This window comes from Acanthopagrus latus, chromosome 23 (genome assembly GCF_904848185.1).
Source record: "Acanthopagrus latus isolate v.2019 chromosome 23, fAcaLat1.1, whole genome shotgun sequence".
Lineage (NCBI taxonomy): Eukaryota > Metazoa > Chordata > Actinopteri > Spariformes > Sparidae > Acanthopagrus > Acanthopagrus latus.
The window spans coordinates 6,015,163-6,030,941 of record NC_051061.1 but is presented as its reverse complement, the minus strand read 5'-3'; the positions used below and the strand labels follow the sequence as shown (position 1 = coordinate 6,030,941).

The 15,779-nt window shown below is 42.8% G+C and overlaps 1 protein-coding gene across 3 annotated transcripts in view; it reads left to right on the top strand.

Moving 5' to 3' along the window:
- The first annotated feature begins 2,200 nt into the window (after positions 1–2,200).
- LOC119014460 (RNA binding protein fox-1 homolog 2-like) overlaps positions 2,201–15,779 on the top strand; it is a 50,030-nt gene continuing 36,451 nt past the window's right edge. For 2 of the 3 annotated variants that reach the window (XR_005072973.1, XM_037089671.1), the window contains exons 1-2: positions 2,201–3,298; positions 15,650–15,700. Coding sequence is in view for 2 of the 3 variants with exons in the window: in XM_037089671.1 (XP_036945566.1) it covers positions 3,044–3,298; positions 15,650–15,700 (306 nt within the window). In the remaining variant the exon portion in view is untranslated. The remainder of the gene's footprint in view (positions 3,299–15,649; positions 15,701–15,779) is intronic. The other variant, XM_037089670.1, reaches the window with a different exon arrangement.

Sequence of the window (15,779 nt, the reverse complement as noted above, 5' to 3'; positions counted from 1 at the left end):
TTTCAATGCAGCTGTCCTTTTCTTTGCTTTGCCTCTACTGTGGTATAAACTGTCACTGGGAGTGCTGGGATTGGTAGTGTTCCCTGTTCTTCCCATTGCCAGTGTAGCTACCAGAACAGGATGATCCTGTTCTCTTTGTGCTCGGGAGCAGGCAGGAAGGCAGGACGGTCTCTTTATGGATCCCTGATTTATATTTGATAAAGCGGTCAGGGATACCACACAATGTATTTTCTCTATTACTGCATAAGCAGCAGGAGAATGGACATGGGTTACTGACCACACACCCTATAACAGTGGTTACTGTAATAATTTATTTCATTTTAAATAAAATAAAACTTACAGCAGCTTTGACTAAAATTATCAACAGAATGGGAAGGAAGCTTTAATGTTATGACTTCTATGTATTGTGATGAGAAACATGTTTAGCATGCAGCCACCAGTCTGTCCTGGTCCAAAGCTCCTATGCTAGCAGCTTGAACGCCAACATTTCCTCTGTATTGTAAGCTCCCAGTCCAGACTGGTAGCTGCATGGCTAACTGAGCTAACTAGCTAACAGCAGCTACAGTTGGCAGCAGAGAGCAGTCACTCTGGTGATATGCTGCCCCCTGTGCAACCGTTTGTGTCTGCTGCAAATTAAACACTTTGGGGGCTGTTTGAGGTTTTCTTAGAAATCTGGAGCAGTTCACACTAAATGAAAGTGAAAGGGTGCAATGTGGCAACTTGTGCCACTGAAATACAGATATTCCTCCAGATACCATGGTGTGGTTTTTCACAACCAATACCTTCTTGTGACCTGTGAGGTCTGTGGCCGTACTGACAGAGTAATGGCTTCTGTGGGCTCTCATAGACTGTCTGTGAAACAGGCGGCTGTGTGGAGTGATGTGACCTCAACGCCGTCCATCATTGCAGGTTCAGTGGGTGGCGCAGGGAGAGGTAGCAGAGAGAGACAGAGGTTGATAGAGTGAGTGACTCAGAGGGAGGGGGAAAAAAAGCACACACACACACACACACACACATACACACACAATACACTGCATCTCAGCACCTCACACAAACACACACATTTACACGTTGGCAGTCTGCCTAAAGTGACAGCAATCATCTGTTCTAAGGCAGTCAGGTGAAGTGAGGAGCCAGTGCAGGTTTTTATCACACAGGTGTGTGTGTGTGTGTGGGGGGGGGGGGGTCTGAAACAGTATTTCTGCCTCTGAAGTGTCCCCCCATCTCTCAGTTATTGCTGCTTCGCCGCTATAAACCTTTCCACACAACTGCAGCCATATTTGATTAGTGCAGCTTTTGTATGAATTATATGGCAACAATTTCACAAGAGAGCAGTGATTTCTTTTGCTCTCAAGATGGACTATCACTCCCCATCAGACGCCTTGTCATTTAAGACCCACTAGGGGGCGCAAAAACATTAGAAAAAGTGACTGCAGTGTATATCATTCCTTTAAAAATAATCCAACTGGGAGACTGCAAGTGTCAGCTCGCTGCTCCTTTGATTCATTTTGTATTTTTATTTCCTTGAAACTTTTGGATATAAGAGGCTTTTTTCTCCCCTCGGTTTATTTGACCATGCTCCAAAAATACACATACAAATTATAAGTATACCTGAATATACAAACTGAATGTTGAGATTTCTCATTGAATAACTGTCATGCAATTACAATTTCCAAATATGGGAAGCCATTGTTTTTTTGTTTTGTTTTGTTTTGTTTTGTTTTGTTTTTTTATGGATGGGATGTGCAATATGCTAAAAAAAAGAAACAGATCATGTATTTTTGAAAAAAAATAAAAAATAAAAATTAATTTGTTCCATAACCGAAAAAACAAGCTGCTCTCAGAGGAAAATAGGGTCCCCAGAACACTGTTTACAGCTCTAGGAAGGTGGCAGAGTCCGCCACATATAAACAAAGTGAAACAGTATAAAATGGTGTTGTCCTCTGGGTTCAGTTTGTTTATTCTGTTTATTCAATCAAAGTGAAGGTTCTCCTCTGATTAAATATCTTCCCCCACAATAAATAATGTAATAGTAATATTTTTTATTTTTATTTTTTATTTGTGGACATTTTCATTTATATTTCATGATTCTTTAATTGCGTTTCATTGCTCTGAAATGTTAAGTTGTAGGTGATTAGAAGCAGTGAAATAGCAGCATCTTCGTTTTAATTTGACTAAAGTGAAATAAGTGAGGCTGGAGGCGGAGGGGGAGCTCTGTGGTGGTGGTGGAGTCGGGCATTGAAGGAGAAGGAGACAGAGCAAACGCAGACCTCAGACCAGCCCACCTCACCTCACTGTCCTCGCTCTCTGTGCCCGGCGCACGTCGGCGAATCTGACCGCGGATCAGCTCCTCCGCACTACGAGTTACACCAACTGGGACTCAGACCAGAGGAAATCGTGTTCGTCGACAGCCAAGTCCGCACGCCAAGACACATCCAGAGCAGACCACGGCGAGGAAACGGACGGTGTGACAAGAAGGGACGGGAATCAAGGGGAAGGCTGCGAGGAACAACAGAGGGGCTCCGAGGCAGAAACACGTTTCACGGCGAGAGGAGAGAGAGGCTGCTCCCGCTGAAGGAGAAGTATTGCGCCTAGCTAATTTCCAACATTTTCTATTATTGGCAGCGAGAGTGTGCTCCCCGAGCTACATTTATAACGAGAGCTAGCGGAATGTAATGCTAGCAAGCTAGCTAATGTTAGCGGGCTAATTAGCTCGTCAGGCATCCAAGAGTCGGACGTTTGATCTTTATTGAAATAGGTCACGGCTCCGCGTCGTTTTACTTTTTGGAGGAAAAAAAGGATTGTACTTGGCTTTGTCCTATATCCTGGCACGGTCATAATGTTCAGTCTCGAATAGCTAACGCCAAGTTAGACAATAAACAGTGCTGTAAGCTGCCTATATTGATGAAAATCGGCTCAACATTATTCGTCTTCGCTTTTTGGGGAAAAGCCTAATCCATTGTGAATATCGAGCTGTGGACAAATCACAAGGAGAAGGCAAAGGTAGAGAAGAGACTTTTGAGTGGTGACTGTCTGCCGTCCAATGTTAATGTCGACCGACGTTGCATCTATAATGCTACCCGTTAGTCGGGGAATAATGGACCGGGAAAGAGACATTGATACAGCAGCCGGAACCCTCGCAAACGCGGCCGGGGGTCCAGCAGCTGTCCGGGGGATGAAGCGAGGAGACCCGGAGCCCGACGCTCAGGCAGCCGCTGCCCTGACTGACTTGGCCGGGGCGGAGTGCAAGAGACCGAGGATAGACGGGACCGGGAGTGTTGTTGGTGACATTGGGCAGGTAGGAGCGCAACGCTAACACACACGTACTAATTATACAGTATGTGTTATAATTTCCTCACATCTGTATGGTTTTGTCTCCATGTGTGCAGCATTATAACAAAGTCACATCAGCCCTCCCCCTTTCTTCCTCTTCTTCTCCTTCTTCTTCGTCTTCTTCTTCTTCTCCTCCAGTAAAAGCTTTTGTTCCCAGGCATCAGCAGGGAGTGATGATAATGTTTTGATAGGCCTCTCTCTCTCTCTCTCTCTCTCTCTCTCTCTCCCTCTCTCATCAACAACATAATCATGCATCATTGCAGCAAATAGAAAAGCCTTTAATCAAAAATGAAATGAAGGGTTTCTGAATTACACAACAGTGTGACGATAGTGAAATGTGTCTCTGTTGAAATACTGTAGCTGTGCTCCTGGAGCTGCTCAGTGAGGGAGCATGACCAAGCCAGACAAAGGTAATATGATACAGGCTCCATTGCTATGACAGACAGCAGCACAGCAAAGATCAGACCCATTCATCGTGCCTGGCTCATGGAAAGTAAACCAGTGCTTTCATGCACGTTGCTAGGCACACCGTGTGTGTTATTATTTTTTATGCACATGGATGAAATCAAGCGCGACGATAATTTGCAGTGAGTCATCACATCAAATCCTGATACACACCGCATGTGCCATCAATGGCTCTGTGCCCCCCCGATTGTCGCTAGGTGTTAAAAGAGAGAGGCAGACAGGGATTGGGGGAGGGGTCACCACAGCCAAAGACAAAGAACAGAGCCTTTTGGTGTTGGCTGAAGGAGCGAGGGGGCTCAAGGGGGCCCTCCATAACACAGGTCTTCCCTGCTTTCATGACTCGATTGCTGAGGCAGCAAAGCACAGCGACCATTCCTGCCTCTGAAGGACTAATCTGCGTACATTACAGTAAACCGGGGCACTCACGAGGCACCTCTCCTCAGATCTATTAATATTTAGTCCTCTCTCTCATGAGCACATCATTCTCCTACCTACAAACATATGAAGTGTCCACAGTGCAACAGCACACAAGAGAATTTTAGCTGACGCCTGGTGTTTTAAGTGCAGGGAAACAGCACTAACAGCGGTCGAAGAGCAGGCGGGCAAGGTTTGAGGTCATCTGCAGGTAATTGAATCCTGGGGAACTGGTAAAATACTTTAATTGGCTGTGCGGCTGGCCTGCTGCAATGACAAATGGGTCCTGTGTAGCGCCGTTGATGCTCTTGCAGAGGATGGATGCTGATGATGGGGAAAGGTTATTGCCGCCGGCAAAGATGATGTGACAATGAGCGACATGGCATGGTGAGGATTCTCACTGCCCATCAGTTGTATTGATCGCTGGACAGTGGGAGAGTGGAGTGGAGATGGGGAGGGTGGGTGAGTTGATGGATCGAAGATGAAGTAGACAGGGATCAGTTGATGCACATTGAAAGAGGATAGGGAGATGGGGACAGAGAAATAAAGAGTGGGATTTGAATGCACACCATTATCGATTATTTTGCTAATTATTTTTTTGATGAGTTGTCTGGTTTAAAAAATGTCAGAAAATACTGAAAGATATTGATCACTGTTTCCCGAAGATCAGATTACGTCCTCAATTGTCTTGTTGTGACCACAATCCAATGATATTCAATTCACTGTCATGGTGAAGGAGAGAAACCAGAAACCATTCAAATTAAAGAAGCTTTTTCTTAAAAAAAACAGCTGCTCAAATCAGCTACCAAAATAGTTGGCCATTTATAGTATCAACTAATCAGTTAACCCTTGCAGCTCCAATGGATGCAATGTTTGGGTGTATTACAAGAGAAAAAGGAAACTTTCCCACCAACATGTTCAGGTTGGTGCAGCAAATTCTGAACTGCTTGGGGCATTTGAGCAAAAAAATGTTGGTTCAGAACCTGAAAAATTAGTCCCCAGCTCGACCTTCAGTGCGATCTGAAATAGGTGTCTCATTTTTTACAGATAGGTCTGGATTCTGTGACAAAAACGAGAGCTGTTTCACTAGACCAAATTTATAAGTATCTTGAATGGAATTGAAATCTGGATGGATAGATGTTGGGAGACATGAAAGGAAAGGATGAAGGAAAGGAGAAGGCGGCAGCAAGCAAATCAGAGCCATTAGTTTGCATCCACCGGGGATCATGATACAGGATGAGAGGAAAGTGATGGATGGCAGCAATGGCATCATCATTTGGGTGGAGAGATACGCGGGAAGGTTGGCTGTGAATAAAGATTCGTAACACTTGAATGAAATGGGTAAATAAAAAAAGACACAGAGGGTTAAAGTCAATCGTGGTGGTTGCACGTTGGTGGCTGGCTGTGGCTGAGTGCGTGCTCAGGATGGGGAGGATGAGTTCGGTGGATGCTCCTATAACTAAATGCACCCAGCAATTACCATAGCACTCCCATTGAGAGCTGGAGGTAGTGGATTGCTGACCTTCCAGGCTGACTGTAAATCAGGACTGTAATAATAAATGAGAGTGCAGCCTCCTCTCCCTTTTGTTGCTCCTGCTCTCCTCCCCCGCTCTGCATCATACAAACTGCAGACCCCTTCTGCCCCCCCTCCTGCTCCCCTCTAGCTGTCCTCTGATTTCTCCCCCCTCCTGTCTCCCCCAAGCATATTTCCAGATTGCTAATTGACTCCTGGTTCACAGGCTTCCAGTGTGCCAGTGAGTTGAACCACCCCTCCCCCTCCCCTCTCCCTCGTTCTCTCGGCTGTCCCATCTTTCTCCCCCTGCCATCTTTGATTATCTCTCCCTTCCTCAGCTTCCCCATCACTCAAATGTACGCAACATCCATCACCTTTTTTTTTCACCTAGCCTCACATCTGCATTTTCCTCTTGTTTTCTGCTCGTATTTGTTTTTCTCCTTATTCCTTTCATGTATCGTCCCTCTTCGATCTTTTTCCAAAATATTTTCCTGCCACGCTCCCTGTCGGTACTATTGATGCATCCCCTTGAGGCAGTGCTGTGGTCCACTCATATGCAGCAGGAGTACAGTTTCTAACTCTCTATCGGCCCGCCTGTCTCTGTGTTTCAGAGAGCCGATTTGTCCTATCATTGGCAGTAAAGAGGCTTTGTGTCGCGCTAACGAGATCAAAGCTCATTTAGGAGGGAGCATTAACCAGAGTGATCGCTTTAACGGGCCAGAGCAAAGGGAGGGGGTCAGACGAGGGGTGGGTTGATATGAATGGACAGATCACTGAGATAGGTTATTACCATGTTCAGCACATTCATTATGTTGTGTCTTGTTTCTGTAAAATCTGTGAACTTGTGTTAACTTTCTCGTTTGCCCAGGGGCCTAAGGAGGAATTTAGCCAGTCATATAGGATGCTAATGAGAATATATTGCTGCCAACAGTCATCTCCTGTACAGTTGCCTTTAAAACAGGAATTAAAGGCTCTATATGTGACATCTACTTCCACTAGATGTTGCACTAGAGCACCACCAGACCAAAACAAACGGGCGTGTCAGGCCACACCTACAAGAAACATCCGCCACATTGCTCTCCCCCAAGCCACCAAGCTCTACTGATAAAAACAGTAATTTTAACTTGCAGAAATTTTCAAACTTACCAAAACTGTCTTGGTAAGTCTTTCCAAAGTTCCAACAGTCATCAACTGTGTGAAATAAGAGTTGCATTAAAGACATCCTTAATTCACCAGGTTATTCCGGCCCTACATGTGACATATTCAGCTTAGTTAGGAGCTATTTCTCTGCTTGCTAGCCATACTGCTAATGCTAGCTACCTCTAACCTTGTTTAAAATATTTCTTGTGTAGCTCATATGTAAAGGTTTTATTTTTTGAATGCCTTCAGTGGAATTCTTCAAACTGTCTCATTTTATGTTATGAGTGAGATCGCTCGCTTAGTCTCTTTTATGAAAACCGTGCCACCTGTTTCACAAGGCGGGATGCACTAACATGCACGCAAAGCTCAAATTACAAGACATACAGAGGGAGTGTGACTTCATTCTCAGCTCAGGACGCCATTACTCCACTAGCTCTTTACATGGCAATACTTTTTTGTGCCGTATTGGTAATGGGATTATTACTAAAGTCGTTTGTTAAGGAAACATTTCCAACATTGACTGGACACATCTTTTATAAATAATAAGAAACTATCATATACACTACAACAAAATACATTTGTTTTGTCTTTTTGAGGGCCATTTGCTGTTATCTTTTGCTATTTTATAGACTTGAATGATGCACTTTTATAATTAATAGGTTAATTTTCAGTTTAAAATTATCATGGCTTCTTGTGTCTGATCAGTGACTGGGACATAGCCAGATAATGTACTCTTGCTGCTTTTACTTACTACTCATAGTGGTTGCAATAGTAATTTGCATGCTTCCAGATATCTGATGTTTAACTGTGGCTTAAAAGATGCTAATGTCATACAAAAGACATAAGCCTGAATTATTCAGAGAAAATAAGAAATATCCACAAATAGGAAACAGTATTACAGCGAGGCAGAGGGTGTGGGCCAGCTTGTGTGTTAAGCCTGTATTCATGTGTGTTAATATTTGCTACAGAGGGTCGTACTCAAGCCGAGCTTGTCAGACGTTATGCTCTCCACTGCTGTTTAATGATTGCCGTTAAACTTTGAGCTGCAGCACAGTACTGGAGTCACCCTTGACTTTTGAACTAGCCACGATAAGCTAAAAATTCCCCAGACAGAATTGCTCAACTCATATTTTCTCTTTTTCTCTCTCTCTTTCTCTGCGTATGTGTGTGTAACCATTTCAATTCACTGCTTTATTGGCACAAGTGCAGCAGCCAAATTGCAATAGCACAAAGAAATAATCAGTTTGAATAAGGAAAGGTACCATTCATAAAAAAGGACATTGAAAAGATCTCTCTCTCTCTCTCTCTCTCTCTCTCTCTCTCTCTCTCTCTCTCTCTCTTTCTCTTTCTCTCTCTCTCTCTTGATCTCTCGATCTCTCTCTCGACTGTTGTAAGGCATGCTGGATTCAGCTCCTTAACATGACACTTGCATGTTAACTTTCCCTTTATGGTCATCATGTCACTACTCCCCCCACCCCCACCCTACATGCCTTCTCCCCCAGGCTGCCCCCAAACTGTCATATGTGTTCACATCTCCAGCCACACAGAGTGAAATGTCAATTCAGTGTTTCCCTTATATGGGGTCAACTGGGATGCAGCAGCATTGTCACAGCTGCCACAGTGTCATGGATAATGGAATCGTAAAATATCCAATTAGTTGTGTGTGATGTTTTGTCGTCTTTGAGATCAGCCATGTCTAATGCAGAGTCCAAATTTAAGTAGTAGATACTGAGTACTGATGTGACACATTATCAAGTAATCCCACATGAAAACCCTGCATAGACATGTGTTCTCCTTTCTTTCATTCGACACTGTAACATAATGCATGCTCTTGGTGCAGTAAGTTACAACCTGAAATAATTACATCTGACAGAAAACAATGCAGCAGCCTTGCAGAATATTGCTGCAAGTTACAGGGCCTTAAAGGAGAGACAGCTTCTCACTTTTAAAACATTTATTAAAAAAAAAAAAACTAAACTGAAATAATTGATAAAAATAAGTAAAACATGTTGCCAGAATTTCTATTTATGATGGATAGATTACTGGCATTGAAGTTTAACATCAAGGATATTTTCCCTCACTGTAAAAGATATTTATTCCACAAAGGGCTTGTGATCAAAAGTATCTGCTGCAGAATCTGAAACAGGCACATTAATTAGTCTGGCTGAGTATGAGGAGCAGTGAACTCTGCAGCTCATGATTGCAGTTGTAATGTTTGTATTTCTAATATTTCATTTTGCCTAAGCCAACCTTTTAAATGTACTCATCCACATTAAATTTCTGCAGACGAAGATTGCAATAAAAACAGCAGTACGATGAGAGCATAAGCGGGGAATGGAAAAGCTACACGAATGCATACGAACTAAACTGAATGCATCATAAGATAGAATTGTACTTTTCCATCATGATGTACAATGATTACGGTGTAGATGCATATGGCATATGGATTGAGTCAGCATATGATATGGCCCTTTGACATTTCAGTGGTGCCACCACATGATGGATGTGTCATTAGGAACACAGCAATGTTGTGTATGTATTACAATCATTAACCAAAGAAATTGTCTTCACATTCTTAACATTTGTAGCTATGCAGAGTCCCACAGACATCAGCACCTGTATATCTCTGACTGCTCTGTTATTAGTGGGCCACACAGTCGGAGGAGAGGAATCAGTCTTCAATAAATCCACCCAAAAAATGCCCCAGAGACACATGTTTGGTTCCTGTCGGATTGCAAATGATAACTTGTATTATGTACATATTAGAGGTGTCTCAGACTCCTACTCTTTTAGAAAGCACATAAACTATACCAAAATTTTTTTTAAAAAAATGAATAAAGGATAGCTGTAATGGCCCCATTTTGGGGGCACATTTTGGTCTAAAAGCCTTCAGTCTTTGGGGAAACACTGCAATATATCTTGACTTTCTGCCTGTCCTTTTGGTTTTCTTTGTCTGTCTTCACATCAAAATTGTCCAACAGCTTTATACTAATAGCCCCGTATGGTTGTTATGTTATGTTTAAAGTATCACAATTCGCTTGCCATTTTAATGATATTGGATACTTGTGTAGAAAAAAATCTGTTAAGTTGCTTACAGATGTTCGAGACATTACACGGTAAGTAGCAGGATCCTTTTTCCAGTAATTAGATTATGTGGGATTGGATTGAAGCACAGACTTGTGTACACACTGATTAAATTCCAGCATTTCAGGAAGTATCCAAGGTATTTCTGATACTTGTTTCCGTATCAAAACAACTGTAGTTCTCAGCCATTGGACACTTTGGTTTAGGGGGACTGATCTGTAATAATGACTGTATTTGAGGTGATATCAGTGCTACGTGTATTTGAACATATTCGCTATGTTGGTGAAAGAATGGAATAAGCAAGTACGAAGCAAGACAGTGACCTCTTTTCACACATGGGCTCAGATGGACATTACACAGATTTTGGGAGCTGGCAGTGTACAGTCCGTTTAATGTCCGGGCCAACTGATTTGGGCATTTGCTCTCCAATATACAGCTCCTCCGGCTAACGTTCGGACAATTTCAGGGCAGCAGACAGTGCATGTGTGAAAGAGGCTTATGTTGGCTCTGTTTGATCTTCTTTGGGTGTGCTTTGTTCTTCTCCCGTCTTTGCCTCTGGGTTATGATTTGTTGACTTCATTGAGTTTTGAGGTTGCTGGTTATATTGGGCCAGAGATTGCCAAGAGAATCCTGCAGACAGCACTGGATGAATGATTGGTTTTCCATGTCTCAGATCTTGTGTTGTTTGTGAGGCTGTAAAATCCAATTCGACTGTTGTTGAAGTTCGCTATCTCAACTTCTTGTTGAGGTGAAAGGCATGACTCTCTCTGGTCTTCTTTGATGATTTGTGTTTTTGTCAAAAGTGTCAAGATTTGAGGCTTTAAGGTGTGTTGCTGGGAGCAGGTGGGATTTTTTGTACATTTGGTGTTATGATTGGGCCCATAATGAAGCCAAACATCCTGAGCAGACCACCTCCTCAGGCTGTTCTGATAGGGCTCACTGGATGCCTGCAGCAGCCCCCTTAATTGCCCCGCTCCCCCCTCCCCGTGTCTCCCTCCCCTCTCACCATCTGTTGACCTCATGTCATTTTTGCCTTCCCTCACCACTGCTGCTCCTTTTTCTTCCCCTGCTCTTACCCATTTGCTCCAGCAACTCCCCAACTTCTTTCCCTCTCCTAAAATAGCAAGTCGAAGAGAGAGAAAATAAACAAGAGAGACGCCCTCTAGTTTTGCCCTCCGCGGAGTCAGAGAGGGGGACACAGAGAGACAGGGAGAGGGAGTGTGTGTTTATGTGTGTGTGACTGCTTTTCTGTGCTTTTGCTGATCCCTGCCAGTGCAGTCTGAAGCCCTCACAGTGAGCCAGCCGGCCGGCGCCTTCAAAGGCTCCGCCTCAGTCACAAACTATATGGAATTAACTTAATGGAAACTTGCGAAAGTGCAGTGTGAAATCTGAGCTTTGAACCTGGACAGCCTTAGTGCAGCCTGGCGTGTCCCGATTCTGTATATTTATTTATTTAAAAAAAAGTATGGCAGGCATGAGAGCGGGTGCCTTTTGCATACTTTTTTAAAGATAGGCAAGGCATGTAAGATACTTAAAAGCAAAGCCATGTCGCAGAGGGACTGTGTGTGTGTCTGTGTATACATTAGAGTGAGTGTGGGTAAACAGGAGTGTCTGAAGACTAGGTATCAAGTTCAGACCCCAAATCCCCTCCCCCACCCCTTAAGAAAATATAAATCACATGGCATTCTTCACTCATGACTCATTGTCTCCATTTCTCAAATGTTTCACTGCTTTATATTTCTCCCTCCTTTCTTGGCTTTGGCTGTCTTATTCCCCACATTCCTCCTTCTCCTCCTGTGTGTGTGTCTGTCTCTGGCCTTATTTTTCATCTCATCTGTTCTTTCTTTTCTCTTTCTTTCTCTCTCCTCCGTCCCTCCCCCCTCAAATCCATCCACCCTGCTCCCCCCTCCGCTTGCAGACAGATTGATTCCAGATGTTGCTAAACTCTACCCTCACTCCCTCCTCCTGTTCTTCTGTGTAAACTCCTCCTCCTCCTCCCCCTTTCTTCTTTCCACTCTGTCCACTGTAGAACCAACAGTCACACTATAATTTGAAGGTTGGTGTATAATTTACATTTCACTGTTCCAATTTATCCTCCCTGTTTTTGTAGCCTAGTGCAGCGCCGTCATCCGCACTTGACTGCAAATGTGATAAAAACACCAATTCTCAACATTTAATCACCTTTAATTGTATGTGTTTCGTAGTAATGCTGCTAAATTATCACATTTTCTCAACTGCTTTGATGGCCCACCAACAGTGGATGCAGCACCAACAGTGATCAGATACAAGCTTTAGTGTTTGGTGCACTGAAGCTAGAACGTCAGCTCAGTCCTATTTGAAATGCAGTGCAGTGTTGGTAACTCCCAACATGCATCTCTTTTTCTTAAAAATAGGAAGTTTTCTCATTCTGGCTGACATTGCCCAAGGCTTTGTGGACTTGAGATTCTGCTCTGAACACCCCACGTGTTACTGCATTTCTATATGTGCGGTGGTGAGCACCGGCAGCCTTTAACACACTCAGTACTTGGCTGAATATAAGTCTGTCCATTCCCCTGTAAATGTGGCGCACCAAGGAGAGTGTTCCCCCTGGGGACGAGGCACGAGGGGGAAATTGGTTCCAGATGAAACAGGAAGTGGAGAGTGGAGACAAAGAAAGAGCTGTTTTAGACAGGGAAAAGGGAGGACGGGCCCCGAGTCTGGACACAAACACACACAGAGTCAGAGTTTACTGCCTGCGGCATCAAAAGAAAAATGTTTTTTTCTCATTCTTGCCTATTCTTTACATGTGCTCCATTTTTGGCAACATTCTCTCGTTCCTCTCTCGTTCCTCCTGCTCCGTCTAGACACTTCTTCTCCCACTTCATTCACCCCTACATCCTTATAACATCTGTTTTTGGTCTTAGCCAACATATCTCCAAGTCCTACTCTCACAGAGCTGCACTGCCTCAGAATTTGAACAATGAGACAATTGAAAGAAATGAATGCCGTCTTTGATATTTTTGCTTGAAAAATCATTACTAATTAATCACTTATCAAACATTTGCTGGTTCTAACTTGTAATGGGCTATAATATGTAATATGTCACAATCACAATTTCATATTCAAATGTCTGAAAAAGGACTAGACCTTTGTAATACTGTATATTTTGTTGAGTTGTAAGCAAAGCGTTTTTGGGATTTGGACTTTTGGTTGGGCCAAAGAAGAAAATCTCAATAACTCACTTTGGGCCCTGGGAAAATTGTGCGGAGAATTTTTTTTTTCATCTCATAGACTCAACAATTAATTGATTAATTGTGAAGATAATCTGCAGATTAATAGATAATAATAATTAAAAAATATATATAACAGCCCACTCCACATAATCCTCCTCAAATCCAACTTCGATTGGCTGTTCTTCTTGTCTCAGGCGCTTGCCCTTGATTGGCTGTATGAATGCTGTTAGGAAGTGACTTCTGCTGGAGGCAGCTTGAGGTCGAGGGCCAGGAGGTTAACTCTCTGTAGACACTCTTCAGAAGCCAAATCTGCCCTCCTCATCTCAGTATAGCATAGAACGGCCCACTCTCAAGCTGTTTGCTGAATGGACGGGTGCATTCAGGCCAACGGGCAGCACATGGATTTGAAACATTTTGTCTGCTCCTCGCTCCGGCAGATTAAATGTAATGAAAACATCAGCAGTTCTGAAGACTAGCACCCCATCCCACGGCACGTACTTAAACATGCACACACACATCTTTCTTTCTCTCTCTCCCCATCCTCAGACGTTCTCCCTCTGTCCTCCCCTCACTCCCCTCTACGCCTAGTGAGACTCAAGCCTCGGCATGAGTCTCACTATGCAATCATGTTTTCTCTGCGAGGCATGCCAGCAGGCTCGACTGTGCCGGTGTCATCTCTCACTGCTGTCAAAATATCAGCGTTCGGTTAACTTTCCCCATTGTTCCAGTCCTCCTCCTGCCTCCCCCATCTCTGCCCCCCCCCCGTTCTCACCTAGCTCTGCAGCAAACAATGGCTGCTCTAGCCGGGACAAAACGACACTCTGGAGGCGAAAATAATAGTCAGAAAGAAAAGAGAGGAGGAGAGACAGAAATAATCTAATTAAAAGTAATTACAGAGCAATTAACCACAACACTGGTTTCTGGGGCAGGGTCGATGAGGGATGGGGGGCTCACCCTCTGCTTGTGGATTGTGATTGGCTGGTACAGCTGGATATGAAAACTCTGCAGTGATGGTTCACCAGTCATGGCATCCACACAGACTGTTGCTGTTAACTGTTAACTGAAATCACTCACTGGGGAAGTGTCTTTTGTCCTACTTTAAAAATCCTTTGAATGATAGTGAGTTGTGCTTTAGCTAGCTTCATTGATTTATCAACTGAACATTTGCATCAGCCGATATTAATCTTGTTTTCCACTCTCAGCTATCGGCAAATAAGATCGCTGTTATTCTGTCGTGTCACATCAATTTTACACTGGTACATTCATGAGCTACTAGCTCGTGACAACCCTGCCATCAGTTTGTCCAAGGCTATTTAAGTGCTGATAAATTATTTTCATTAAGAAGGTAGTTAACAAAGCAGCAGCTAGTATAATTAACAAAAAAAACATTTTCACTAGAAAGATTTTTATACACACACACACACACACACACACACACACACACACACACACACACACACACACACTATATATATATATATATATATATATATATATATATATATATATATATATATATATATATATATATATATATATATATATATAAAATCTTGTGTACTGAAGAAATCTTAGAATTATGATTAATTGATAAAGTATTAATTGACTAGCAAACAATAAAATGCTTCATAAACCATATGTTGTGCTTGATTGTTGTGATGTTGCAATTGATGTTTCTAATACTGTAAATGGTTAAAGGTGCAATATGTTCGAATTGGAAAGCTGTGTAATTTATACTCCAAGCAAAAAGGGGGCAGCGTATCACTAGAGTAACCACTGACCGCTGCTAACTGTAGCTGCTGTTGGCTAGTTAGCTTGGTTAGCCGTGCATCCTGGACTGGGAGCTCAGAACACCAGTGGAGTGTTCTGTTCATATCGCTAGCACAGTAGCTTTGTATTGGACAAGCTGAGGCTAGCTGGTTAGCAAGCTAACTTCAGTGAACATCTCTGCAATAGACAGATGTCAAGACTTCAAAGCTACACACTTTCATTTTCTGTTAAGAGTTTTAATTATTTTTTACATTTTTTTTCAACCGAAATGCTTACATGTTGCACTTTAGATACATACTGTGTAGCTCATCTTTAAACATTATTTTGCATAACTACATTTTTATCATTTATTAATAATGATTATTATAGTGTTATAAGTGTTGCCTAGACTGTTAAGTTATTTTTTGTAATGATGATATCTTTGTCTTCCTGGCATAAAAACTACAACAAAAAAAGAAGTAATATGCATCCGCTTAGAATTTCAGAATCTGTGCTTCCCTGCTGATAGAAACACTACAGTATATTGTAAAAGATTCAGTTATTCAGACCTCTGGCTTTATCATTTTTCTCCCTGTTAGTTTGTCTTAGTGGAGATGTGTGTCTCAGAGTGCATTTCAGCCGCAGTGTAAAAGTTTTTGGACTGTCATGCCGCATCCACTCAATTTTTCAAAAGCCCAGCCACTCACACTGCTCTCTTCCCTCCTGTTGTCTCTTGCAGAACAATGAGCCTTTAAACCCCGGTTTCCATGGATACCCACCTCACAGTCAGGTAAGAGATTAGAGACTGCTTGCAAATCTCTGGAACAATGAATTTAAAAAAATAATATAACACAGAATCCTTGACACAC